Source organism: Perca fluviatilis, chromosome 9 (genome assembly GCF_010015445.1).
Source record: "Perca fluviatilis chromosome 9, GENO_Pfluv_1.0, whole genome shotgun sequence".
Taxonomy (NCBI): Eukaryota; Metazoa; Chordata; class Actinopteri; order Perciformes; family Percidae; genus Perca; species Perca fluviatilis.
The window spans coordinates 25369091-25381803 of record NC_053120.1 but is presented as its reverse complement, the minus strand read 5'-3'; the positions used below and the strand labels follow the sequence as shown (position 1 = coordinate 25381803).

Sequence of the window (12713 nt, the reverse complement as noted above, 5' to 3'; positions counted from 1 at the left end):
GTCTTTAGTGTCTTAAATCCCATCCCTCTAACCCAGGAAGGAGATGCATTAAAATGTAGGAGCAAAAAAAAAAAAAGAGGAAAAATACATGATTTGCTGTGATGGGATGAGAGCTGGAGCAGGAACAGGAGGAGAAGAAGAATCTGAGATAAATACAATGAGGTAGAGTTGGAGAAACGGTGTTTGACAAGAACGAAGACAGATTGGAGAGAATAGATGCAGATAGAAGCAGAGAGACGAAGACGTAGGGAGCGAGAGCAAGAAAGATAGAGACATATATGGCTGAGCTGGCAGCCTCCTTCACTGATTAACATGCCTCTCAGACACGGTGAGAGGGATCAAACTTGCACACAGCCAGGCCTGGGAGTTATGCCTGCAATGCAACAATAGTGTGTTTGTGTGTGTGTGTGTGTGTGTGTGTGTGTGTGTGTGTGTGTGTGTGTGTGGTGTGCGTGCGCGTGCGTGTGTGTGTGTGTGTGTGTGTGTGTGTGTGTGTGTGTTTATTTCTGTTTGTTTGTTCTGAGTTTGGATGTACTGCTCACACATTCTTTCATTCACATCCATTGTTGTTCACAGCTGCCTTGTGTGCACAGTTGTCAACTGGAGACGTCTGTTGATTGACACCGCACTGTGTTTGTTTGTGTGTGCGTGTGTGTGCGTGTGCGTGTGTTTGTGTCTGTGTGTGTGTGTGTGTCTGTAGATACCACAGGAGATGTAACATTCAAAGCAACGGGGAGAGATAAAGCAGAGACAGGGGCCCAAAGTCACTGTTGTGCATGAACTCGTATTGAAATTGATACAGGTGGAATTTATCAGATTGGGTGAGCAGGTGGCTGATTCGTGGTGAGAGAGGACAGAGTGGGAGAGGAAAATGAAGGTGAGAGTTGATGTGAAAGAGGAAAGAAGGTGATGCATGCTTGAGGCCAGGATGCACTGTGTGTGTGTGTGTGTGTGTGTTGTTGTGGGTTGTGTGTGTGTGTGTGTGTGTGTGTGTGTGTGTGTGTGTGTGTGTGGTGTTGTGTGTTTGTGTGGTTGTGTGTGTGTGTGTGGCGGCGCGCAAGCTTGCATGCACATCTACAGCCTGGGTGCATGTGTTAAATCAAAGGCGGGACCCGGGCGGCCCCCTCTTTTGCCCCGGCCCCCCCCCCCTGGGGATATGACTTTTTTTTTTTTGGGGGGGATTGTACTCTGCCTCCCTGTCTCTATCAGGAAATAGAAAATTGCTTTTAGACACTGTTTATGATGGAGGCGTTCACAGTGGAGCGCTTGACGAGATGATTTTCATTCAAGAAATTTGCCATTCTAAATAAATAATCTGGACACGGCTGAGGGGCACATTTTTCCCAAATTGTATAGCATATGTATAGCGATGATGTACAGTGAGTTATTTCACCATCAACTTTGTATGGAATATGTCGATCTTGATAGTGTAAACCGAGCGGTAGCTTTGCTTGTCCATGTACTGTGCAGGAAGGGGAGATTGAGGAAGAGAAGGTAGAGAAGGTAAACACCATTAGCACAGAGATGTTGTTGTGAAGCCCAAAATGTATACAGACCTCTGTGTTCCTTCTACCTCTCTCCTGATGGCTCTTTTCTGCTCTGTAACAGAACACCTTAGACAATTTCATGCTGCCCTTTCACACATTGTATGATCCAAAAGTATCTGTCTATTGTACAACCTGACCTCGTAAATACTTTGTTAAACCGCTCTCTGTTGTGTTTATGGGGCCAGAACACATTTTTTAAGACCACTTGTTATTTGCAGCCTGTCAGTGCTACACTTAAAAGATTAGTTTTACATTTTGGGAAATACTTATGCACTTTCTTTCTGAGAGTTATATAAAAGGAGCTATACCACTGTCATATCTGTCTGTTAAATACAGTGTAAAGCTACATCCAGTGGCCAGTTAGCTTAGCCGAGCATAAAAACTGGCAAAGCAGCATCAAATCTGCCTTCCAGCACCACTAAAGCTCCCAAATCAACATGTTATATATCTTATTTGTTGGTCACCAGACTATTACTTGGCCGGGCAAAGTGACTTCCTGAAGTCTCTACCGGTTGCCTGGCAACCTCACGGTGAAAACAAGACTCCAGGATGCAACTGCTCCCGGCCAAGAAACAGTCCGGCACATAACTCCTTGTAAAACCACAGTGTGTAATGTTTACACTCCAGGTTTTGTCCAGACAACAAACTCGATATATACAATTAGTGAGCTTTAAAAGTGCTTATAGGCTAATGACATCTTTGACACAGAGCCAGGATAGCCTTCCCAGTCTTTATGCTAGGCTAGGCTAACCATCCCCTGGCTGTAGCATTGTATTTACCATGCTAAACATGTACATTAGCTGATTGACCACTTTAAATGAGAAAATGACTACCTGCAATAAGAAACCATCTGGATGGCCAAGCAGATTGAGGCATTATAACATCACTACGATGTTGGTATCCCAATCCTAATAGTAATGAATCACTCTGCTCTAAGCACATCACGTTTTTTCCCTTTACGGCTCATTATTTCCAAGGCTGAAACCTGGTTTATTAATATCAAGGTGAAAGGCTCTTTGCAGTTGAACCATTTATCGTTATTTACTCAGTAAGAATGAGTCATGATCAGCAGCTCATTTGCATTCTCCTATTTTTCGTGATACCTTCTATTATCAGAAGCATACATTAAACTATGAGTAGCAGTGCCAAAGTCTGCAGAGCCTGTTTTCATTTTTCAATACCCTCCACTTCCCCCCAAATGGTCTATTTTTGCCCGCCACCCGACCTCGTGCCCCCACTGACAGTCACTTGTTGCCATTACAATAAATCCACCTCTCCTCCTGATTTACAAGCAAAAAGGGCAAACAGTCTCTGGAAGGGAACATACACCCTATTGAGTTACTCCTGAGTATTTATGCTAGATAATACATGTCCTTGGGGGGGAATTTTAGACGAATAATCATATAAAGAGGGATTCTGTCATGCTGCAGAACATCTTATTGCCATTAGCAGGGTTTCTGTATTATTTATAACCGTGCTGGAGATTATCGCCTTGTCTGTTTTCTTCTACTGGCTTTATGGAGCCTCCAGCCAGTGATGGATGTGGTTGCTTTTAGCCTCCCGTCAGTCTCAGAGTGTGTTTTCTTTTCATTTTTACTGCAGTGTAGCTGGGTTCCTCCTACATGGATGGTTTGAGTTTGATTTATGGCTTTGGCCCCTGATCCCTGCCCTGCTAATGATGGTTGTAAACTGGTGGGAAGCCAAAGGTCAGGCCTATCTCCACTGTTGTTATGTGAAGTGATGTTTCTCCATGTCTCGTGAAGCATGTTGAAGCTTAAAACATGAAAGAAGCGAGGAGAAGTAACAGGGACGGTAGACAAATAAAAGAAATGCGTGGTACAGAGAATAAAAGATTTATCGCAGCGCTCCTTAATGGAGAGTCTAGTTCCTCCTGAAACACAGACCTGCAGATGTTGTCAGACGATGCTGCATAATCTTTGTTCTACTCCGTCTAGATTGCAACTATAGCTCCTCTGTCTCCTGGTGTCTCAGCAGCTGTAATTTTGAGGACCGTGAAGGTTAATGACAGTGACACAACTCCGGGGTGAGCTCCAGTAATTCTCAAAGATATCCATTCACCAACAATAAGCTATTACAGGTATTACATTACTGCTCTGTCATCCAGCGCTCTTTAGTCAGGCTACCTCTCGCCCGTTAATGGGAGCACATTCACTGCAGAGAGAAAGAGTCAGATATTATCTTATTCCAGCACTAACCTTTAAATCCCCTGAAATTATATATCCATTAGACACATGGTGCTGTGTAAAGAAGATACTGTACTAACCGATGTACCTGGCCTCACTGTCACGTTGCAATGACAGAGGACGTGTTCTCGTGGTCTGATCGGAGTGTTACAGAAATGTTTTTGTCCTCCTACACATGCTGCACATATTTCCCACTACATAAATCCATGGTGTCTCTCAGTGCATGGGAAAACCAGTGTTCTGTGCATAAAGGTCACTCTTCATTTTTCATTTAACGTGCTCTTTTCTCTCTCTCTCTCTCTCTCTCTCTCTGCCTTTTCTATTTCTTTCTCTCGCTCTCTCTCTTTAAATATGCGCACATTATTGAGGCTCCAGGATTTCATGGTGATGCAGATATCTAGTAAACAGACCCCGGGTCACTCAAGTCCTGAGCAAAGGGAAGAAATTGTGTGCATTTTGCTCCAGTGGAGGGAATTCCTGCATCATATTTACATTAGAGATATAGAGGGGAAATACTCTGGTTTGACTTAAGTGAAGGCATAATGCCCAGAGGAGATGTGTGTGTTTGTTGTGTGCATGTGTGTGTAGAGAATGTGCTTATGTATATGTGCAATCTATGTCAGGGAGTCAGGGAAGAGGTTAACAGTGTGGGGTCAGCAGAGCAGATTTAAGGCAGGGGGGTTTCAGGAAAGCAAAACAAAGAAATCTTTAATCATATTAACCATTTTTCTCTAGGGGAGATGCAATGCACAAACAAACAACGTGTACTATCAGATGCTGTTTAAAATACAAACACAACAAAACCAATGAAATGCACCGGGCAAAACAAATGTTTTTAGTCTTCTTTTTGACTGTTGATGTTGGAGCACATCAAACACATCCCAGCATCCCAGGTCCTGTGCCAGATGACGTAGGAGGTCTGAAAGGTGCAGGGTGCGATATGCCGGGGGCATTTTGAATAAGTTGTAGTCAGTCCACAGTCTTTTTAGATGGACCATATTGGTCAAATAATATTTGATCCAGGGCCAATATACAGTGCCATCACAGGAAGTAGCATGTACTGTACTTTATGTAGCAAGGCTGACCTATAGATGTCAGCACTCATATAACATTCTCGGACTCACGATGGACAGTTTCTTAAAAAAGGATTATCAAAACCACCGCCCATATTACCCTCAATGCAATTTGACAGCTTTCAGTTCAGTAAAAGATGATGATGTGTAATGCTTGTAGCGGCTAATGTAGCCTTGAGCTTCTAGCCCTAAGCAAAGATGAGGAGGAGGCTCCACACCGCCAGATTTTTTTTTTTATTTTCAAACTTGTAGTCTTCGGGACCATCCAACGCTGCCTCAAGCAACATCACTTGAGGCAATTTACCAGATTTCATGGAGCTCCATCTGGGTTCACAAAAGGCTTCATACAATTTTATTTTCAAATATTCAGTAGTACTCCCACAGACCGGTAAATAGACTTTAATGGTGGAGGTCCCCTTTAAAGCATTTTTCTTAACCATAACCAATTAGCCTTGCTCTTTCCCTAACCTTAACTTTAGATATTGAAGAAGGCAATTTTTTTAAGAATGTTGCCATTTGACATAAAAAAAAGGTAATATTAGTAACAATTATAACTTTGGCTTCAAATGTAACACTATGTTTTGCAGAATTCCAGTATTAACATTATTGTCTAACACAAAATTAGCACATGTAAGTGTTACTGCATTTGGCTCTGGGGCAAAAGTTAATAATCAACAATAAAATCCCAGATTTATGACCTTTGTGGTACTGTACTTCCAGGAAGAAAGAGGCTAATGAGAACATGTTTCCTGCCACAGAAGCTTAGCACAAATAACAAGAATTTGGTTTTGTCTTTGTTGAGTTGCAGGAAGTTCTGGGACATCCAGTTCTTTAATAAGTCTTTAATGCATTCAACCATTGACTTAAGAGGGTTGAGGTCTCCAGAGAACAAGTGTGGATACTGTATAGCAGATTCAAATCAACTTTATTATCCCACATAGGAAAATGTGTTTGGTCCAGTGCTCTAGACCCCATAAAGTCCACAGCCTTGAGTTTTTGATTTATGTGGCCTAGAGGCAACATGTACAGGCTGAAAAGCAATGGTCCAAGTATTGACACCTGAGGGACTCCATTTTCCTACACATAAAGAGATGCAGAAAAATGTCATCCCTTTAGATAAGTTGAAAACCAGGAAAGTACAGAGCCAAGAAGTCATTCCCACTAGTCTACTCTTGGCTCAGTCTGACTATAAATCTGGCAATGCAAGTGTACTATTGGCTCGGTGCTCTTCCTCTCGTCTGTTTCTTTGTCTTTCTGTCTCTCTCATTTCGAACATTCTTTGGCTTCACTCTCTTTATGTCCGGTGTGACTCCCCCTCTCTCTTTGAATGTTTCACTTGTCTCTCTTTGACCTCGGTTTCTCTTCATCATTCCCTGTAGTGCATTATTTTTGTTGTTTTGTTTGTCCTGCCCTGTCCTCTTTTTTTTTTTTATAGCCGCTGTGTTCACAGCGTTCTGTCTCACGTCTTAATTTCTATTCCATTTCCTCCTCACGTCCCTGCCGCGTATAGCATCTTGTGTTATTGCTGATTGAAGGAAATCCAAGCAGCATCAGGCGATCACCTGTCATTGATTCTACACACTCCATAAAGCAGCCTCTCCTATCCTCTCTCACTAATATGACAATTAGGCCAGTCTCTTGGAAATCTATGGGGTGTCTTTAAGTCTGCATAAAGAAAATGGAACAATCATAAAATCCTCCACTACTTACTTAATACACTTTACCATGTACCGGCGCAGTCTCGTGTATCGAACTCTGAAGGTCAACTTGGTGATGTGGAACAATAAAATCAGAGCAAAGTGGAGCGTACACTTTTGCCTCTGGCTAAGGAGTATTTCTTTGAACATTAATTCCTCTTAAAAAGTTATTAAGTGTTTTAAGGATCAAGTCGTTTGGTAGTTTGAGTCTATCTCCCTTCTAATAACAAAGGTTATTAGAGCTTGAAACCATTTGGGTTGTTTTTGGCTCCTCTCCAGTATTCTCTCTTTTTGCAGAGCTTTATTGGAAACTCTGAATTGAATCAAGACGAGGTTCTGGTACTACTGCTTCATCTCCTACTGCTACTATAGCTTCTACTACTATCATGTCACAAGGACAGTGTCTTAAAGAATATTTCAATCAGCATGCAGATCTCTTTGAGAATGACTTTGATTAAATCTTTGTGCCACTATTATCAATCACAGAAAACCACGACAACTGCACTTCAAAAAGTAAACTTGCCTTAATTGATTTAATTGGCCACTTGGGCACAGCATAACGAGCTGTAAAAACAACATTGACATAAAGTTGATACGGAAATCGCTTGTCTATTTATACATCTGGCTCTTCAGCTGCTAAATGCGGCACTTCATCTGTCTGCTGTTTGGTTTATTTTGGTGTTCGTTTGGTACAGTTTCCTCAGCTACCTTCTGCTGCTGGAAACGAGGTTCATGAAAGCACTCATAGTGAACCAAAACAGTAAAGTGTTGGGCCGGGCACTTAAATCATGAGGTGAAAGAGGCTAAAAAACACACTCTGAGGAAATCTGTATAGTTCATAATTGAGTGATAATTGTCTGCGGGTTTATTATTAGGACTGTCCCCTTTCACATACAAGTAGTCATGTCATCCATTGGTAATATAAAAATATTGATTAGTGCACCTTTAATTTAATGTGCAATACTTGCAAATTAAATTCTAAAAACATTCATATTTATGGTGCATGAAAATTTAATTTCCTTTGTAAAATGATGATAAAAGGATTTGAGTGGAAATAGACCATGTTTGAATTAATTCTTCCTATGTGCAGGCTTTTTGAAGCTCGGCAACCAGTGTAAAAAGGGATTATATCAGGCTATTGCTTGAGTACTGTGTTACCAGTACTGATACCTCTATATAATACTTGATAGCCACTGTTATTATATTTTAATCATAAATACCCCAACCACCAAAGTGTCCCCATTAATGCTGCTCTCTTTCATTACCATTTTCCCTATATCTAGGACATGCATCATCTTGGTTTTCTTTCTACTGTCCAATTTGTAGTGTAATGAAAACACAGTGAGAACGTACAGTACATGTCGACAAGACTGGGGCTAAGGGAGAGCAAGAGAGAAACCCAGGTGTAACGAGATGGTTAAAGAGAAAAAGCTGAGAGACTCTGGAGAGGAGAAAGCGAGAACCATGGCAACCGTAATAAGCGACAAAAGCATTTCAGAGCATATTAGCGCCTTCATTTGATGATGAGGTGTTCTATTTGCATTCAAAGTAAGCAAAGCCCTGCAGCAGAGGGTCAATATCTCTGTATAACCAGCATCCAATTCCACATTGCAGGAGTTCCTCACATATCGTCTTTGCCATCAAACAGTCACCTCCTCTCTTTTAAGAGTCTGTTCTTTCGCCTGACTTGCCTCTGTATCAGAACTGCATCAGTCCTCATTAGGGCTTTGCTAAAGACATTAGACATCATTGATTGGCTGGTGATTTGTTATCTGAGTTATCTGAGTTGGCCACAGTGGTGATCATTCGGAGGTGGCTTTAATGGGGTCCAGGTAAAAAAAACACCCTCCACACCCAACTCCCACCTCCCCCCCCACACACACACTTTTTCGCCCAGCTAAATGATCTCTTAATTACTTTGTTTAGGAAATTACCTGCCTAAACACCCATAATCAAATTGATCTGGGGCTGTGGAAACAGACAAATTAACAGGTCTTTTTAAATCCTGTTGAAGCAGTTGGAGCATGGTGGTGAGTTCAGGAGTCCTGTTTCGTTAATAGTAAAGAAAAGATAGTTAGAGTCAATGGGGTATTAAAGATCAGACTGAAGGTTAACTTGACTGACTATCGTTTGCATTTTTCCTCCACTAGCCATCTGTATTAACTTGGCACCCACATAAGACTGTTGGGATGATGCCTGAAATCAAGCTCAATCCCTGAATATGTTTGTCACAACACTGAAAACAATAGTCCCCACGGTGAAGGACACAATAATTTGCTACTGACATTGGACTTTTTAACGTTTCTTAAATCAACAGAGCCCACACAGTGTGCCAGCTTCAATATGACTTCGGTGACATCTACTGCCATTTCAATTTTCGAACACGAAGTGCTACTGCACCCTGGGGTTGAATATTTTGGATTAGTGTCTCCTCCAAATGGCAAAATGTATATGTGACTTGCAGTATTCCTCGTTCAATAATAATGGCGTATTACTGTACAGCTTGTGCCACGCAGCAAGGCTTCTGAATGGACTCAGCTGGAGCTATTTGTCATAATTACAGAGATGCTTTGGCTCTGAACCATTTACACACACACACACACACACACACACACACACACACACACACACATACTTGTGTTTCTACTTATTCTGCTGTCCCATGAAATTGTATAGCCCAGGGTGTCTAATTATACTAATCGAATGCGTACCGCCTGACATTTATTCATACATTATTAATAGCAGAAACAATAGAATCTGTGATTGGATATAGTGACTTCCTGACTTCTCATCTTCTCTTTCTCTCTCTATTTCATACTTATCTCTCACTCCATCTCTCTCTCTCTCTATTTCATACTTATCTCTCACTCAAATCTCTCTCTCTCTCTCTCTCTCTCTCTCTCTCTCTCTTTACCCCATGACCTCCTTTCTTCTCTTGGTGACTCTTTCCCCTTCACCTCCTGTAATTATGCTTGTGGGTGTTGAGTAATTAGCATGCCTCCCACTTTTATTCTGATGTCAGAGCAGGGAATGTGAGAAATGTCCCAAAAAGATGATGTGTCCTGATAAGGTTATGTCTCGGACTCCATTAAAGAGACGGGCTGCACAATGGCTGTTTGTATCCTCCGGGGAAGAAAGAGAGTAAGTGAGTGAGTGAGTGAGTGAGTGAGTGAGTGAGTGAGTGAGTGAGTGAGTGAGTGAGTGAGTGAGTGAGTGAGTGAGTGAGTGAGTGAGTGAAAGAGAGACTCAAAAATGATTGAAAGAGGGGAATTGTTTCTATGTGACTACATAGAGTACAATATGCCAGCTTTTTACATACAGTATATATACATACTAATTGTCATTATTTTTAGTCTGGGGCTGTTTGCCATTGTTTGAGCAAGGTCCCTTATTTCTAGTTCGAAGGGTCTATGTAACTTTAAAAAAAAGAAAAAAATCTTTTGCTTCTCACCCTTGTGCAATTCATTACACTTAGTGTGTTTGCCTCAACAGCCTTACCTGGTCTGGTATGACCAGTAGCTTATGGTGGCTAATGTTAGCTGACTTTAGATAGATATTAGTGTATAACTGACATTACAGTCAGTTCCCTGATTTTTTTGTAATAAATAATAACCCTTGCAATAAAATAGACCCTCCTGCTCTGACTGCTTGCACATACCGAGGCGGTTGCTATGGAACATAGTCTACACTAGCAGCTAGCATTCACCAAAGTCAAGCAATAACCCAAACTAACTAACTAAACCGATCGAGGCAGCAGTAGACCAGCCACTCCTGTGTTCTGCGAGGTGAAATAACTGTTTTTGTTAAAGGAGTCTGGTGGCTTTGAAGGGAACATAGAGTAGGTAACGGCTTCAGTTACTCGTCGAAAAAGGGCCGTCTGACATTTTATACTCAGACATGGAGTGATACTGAATTGTTCAAAGGAATTAGACATCATAGCTGTTGTATGCGGTTACTATATTACTATGAACAAATTAGATTGCTTGACTTGAGTTACCTGTTTTATTAAAAAAAGTTACTAGTGTTGCTTCAGCATTAAATTATATTTGACACAAAAGTGTGCTTTTAACTTTGTGGCAACTTTTAGGAAAGGCAGTTTTCTGTTTCAACATGACAATGACCCTGTGCACAAGGTTTTATCATCATTTATGTGTCATCAACAAAACTCAGCATCTTTGCCAGTAAAGCTCTCTCAAACCCACAATACAGTTCAGTTGACTGTTCTTTGAACCAAACACGAAACAAGTCTAAGCGAGATAAAGGCTGACACGGAAAGGAAGCGTGCATAGTGGACACCGTATGTTCAAGTCTTTGTTTTACACATTGTGTATCTGTGACCACAGTAAAATGCTGGGGAGTTTTGCATAAAGAAATCCAACCTTGAGTATTCAAATTTGAGATGTTGCAATTGTGCATGACTGAAAGAAATGTTTTGTGATTGCAGCAGTGGGGATAGAAGGCCTCTCCGCTTGATTTTCAAAACAAATTACCCATTGTTGCATTCAGTGTTAAGATGACAACAAGACGGGGCTACCTCTAGCTTACCCAGTAGAGCGTGCGCTCCATGTAGGCCGAGGCCTTGGCAGCGGCCCGGGTTCTAATCCGACCCGCGGCCCTTTGCTGCATGTCGTCCCTCTTCTCTCTCCCCTTTCCTGTCGATTAAAGGCCATAAAAAGCCCCCAAAAAATAATCTTAAAAAAATAAATAAAAGAAAAGACAAGACGAAAATCAAATAATGGGGTTGTAAATTACGTGTTTGAGAAATTTTCGAGGAAAACACAATTCCACGGCAGGCTCGTATGGAGAGGGAAAAATTGATAGAAAATTACAGAGGAGTTAGAGCTCAATATAATAACAACTTGAATAAAAGCGTATGTTGAATGCACATTGAATTCCACCACACACGCGCTACAGCACCGAAATTGCAGTAACAGCAGAGGTAGCGGCCAGCCAGTCATGCCTGCTGAGGTTTGTGGCTGAAGTCGATAGCAATCCTGAGAGCTTTTCTCCTCCGAGGCAGTGCTTGCTACATTTTCTAGATGGATCGTGTAAGTAACTTAATTTGGGTATGATTTGTATTTCCACATGAATCACGTCTGAGACCTGCATTTGCCTCTGTACTGCCCGATGAAAAATACCAACAGTTGTCAGAGAGGAGATTTACGTCGCTGGCAAGCGTTTAATTTAGGTAAACCACCACTTCTCTCCCTCTCTCAGCCTCTATAATATCCTGGATAATGCTAGATGTCTGGGGGGTTATTGAGCCTTTCACTCACTCTCTGTCTATACAGATTTTCCCTTCATCTATAGGCCATATATTTCCCTCGGTCTTACCCAAGATGTTGCCTCTTTGCCTCCTTCTCATTTTTCTCAGATGTTTGTATCAATGTGGGTGTTTGATGTGGTCAGTACAGCTACCCCTTTCCCCCCCCCCCCCCCTTTCAGACTCGCCTCTCTTTTGTTCCCCCCCCCTTTTTTTTTTTTCTTTTTTCCCCCCCAAAAAATTCATCCCCACTGAAGGTATTGACCTCCCCAAATTTCCCGCCCTCTAGCCGCCTACTCCCCTGCGTGTCTCTCTCTCTCCCAGGTCGTGATGTGTGAGGTTTTGTGTCGCGGCCTAACAGGCAGGGTGTTGAATTGAGGAAAGGGCAAGAAGGAGGCGGAGGGTCAGACAGGCTCTCACACAAAGGGTGTTGACTGGTGTTCAGGTCAGGAGGTGTGGGGTCGCGTTCAGGAATGAGACCAGAGTGTAGGAAGGGGCTCCCACGTTCATGACTTTCCCACACACACACTCAGATCCTCGAGAGACGCCTTACACACTCAGACTTTGAGTCTCCATATCAGCTTGGCAGTCTCCAGCTCAGACCCGACCTTGATTGATCGCAGTTCAATATTATTGATTGATGGTTTCCCTAGCCTAGTCTAGAGCCTTCTCGACGTATCAATACCAAACAGTAGAGTGTAGAGGTTGTCAGGGTACTGAGCGGTACACTGAGCCGCTGTGTTAGACTCAGCAGCTGTGGTTTACAGCCGGTATAAGTTATAGTGGAAAATGCAGGCTTATCTGGATGGTCAGACAAGACAAGTAGAGGGAGGCGTGGAGGAGGACAGAGAGAGAGAAAAGAAAGAATCACAAGACAGAGTGACGTAGATACAATAGGAGGAAATTACAGGATAGAAATAAAGCTGAAG

The 12713-nt window shown here is 42.1% G+C and overlaps 1 protein-coding gene across 1 annotated transcript in view; it reads left to right on the top strand.

The window, feature by feature from the left end:
* Nucleotides 1-312: 312 nt before the first annotated feature.
* Nucleotides 313-12713, top strand: part of sema6bb (sema domain, transmembrane domain (TM), and cytoplasmic domain, (semaphorin) 6Bb) — an 80406-nt gene continuing 68005 nt past the window's right edge. The window contains exons 1-2 of the mRNA XM_039810189.1: nt 313-328; nt 11967-12041. Of these exons, the coding sequence (XP_039666123.1) occupies nt 313-328; nt 11967-12041 (91 nt within the window). The remainder of the gene's footprint in view (nt 329-11966; nt 12042-12713) is intronic.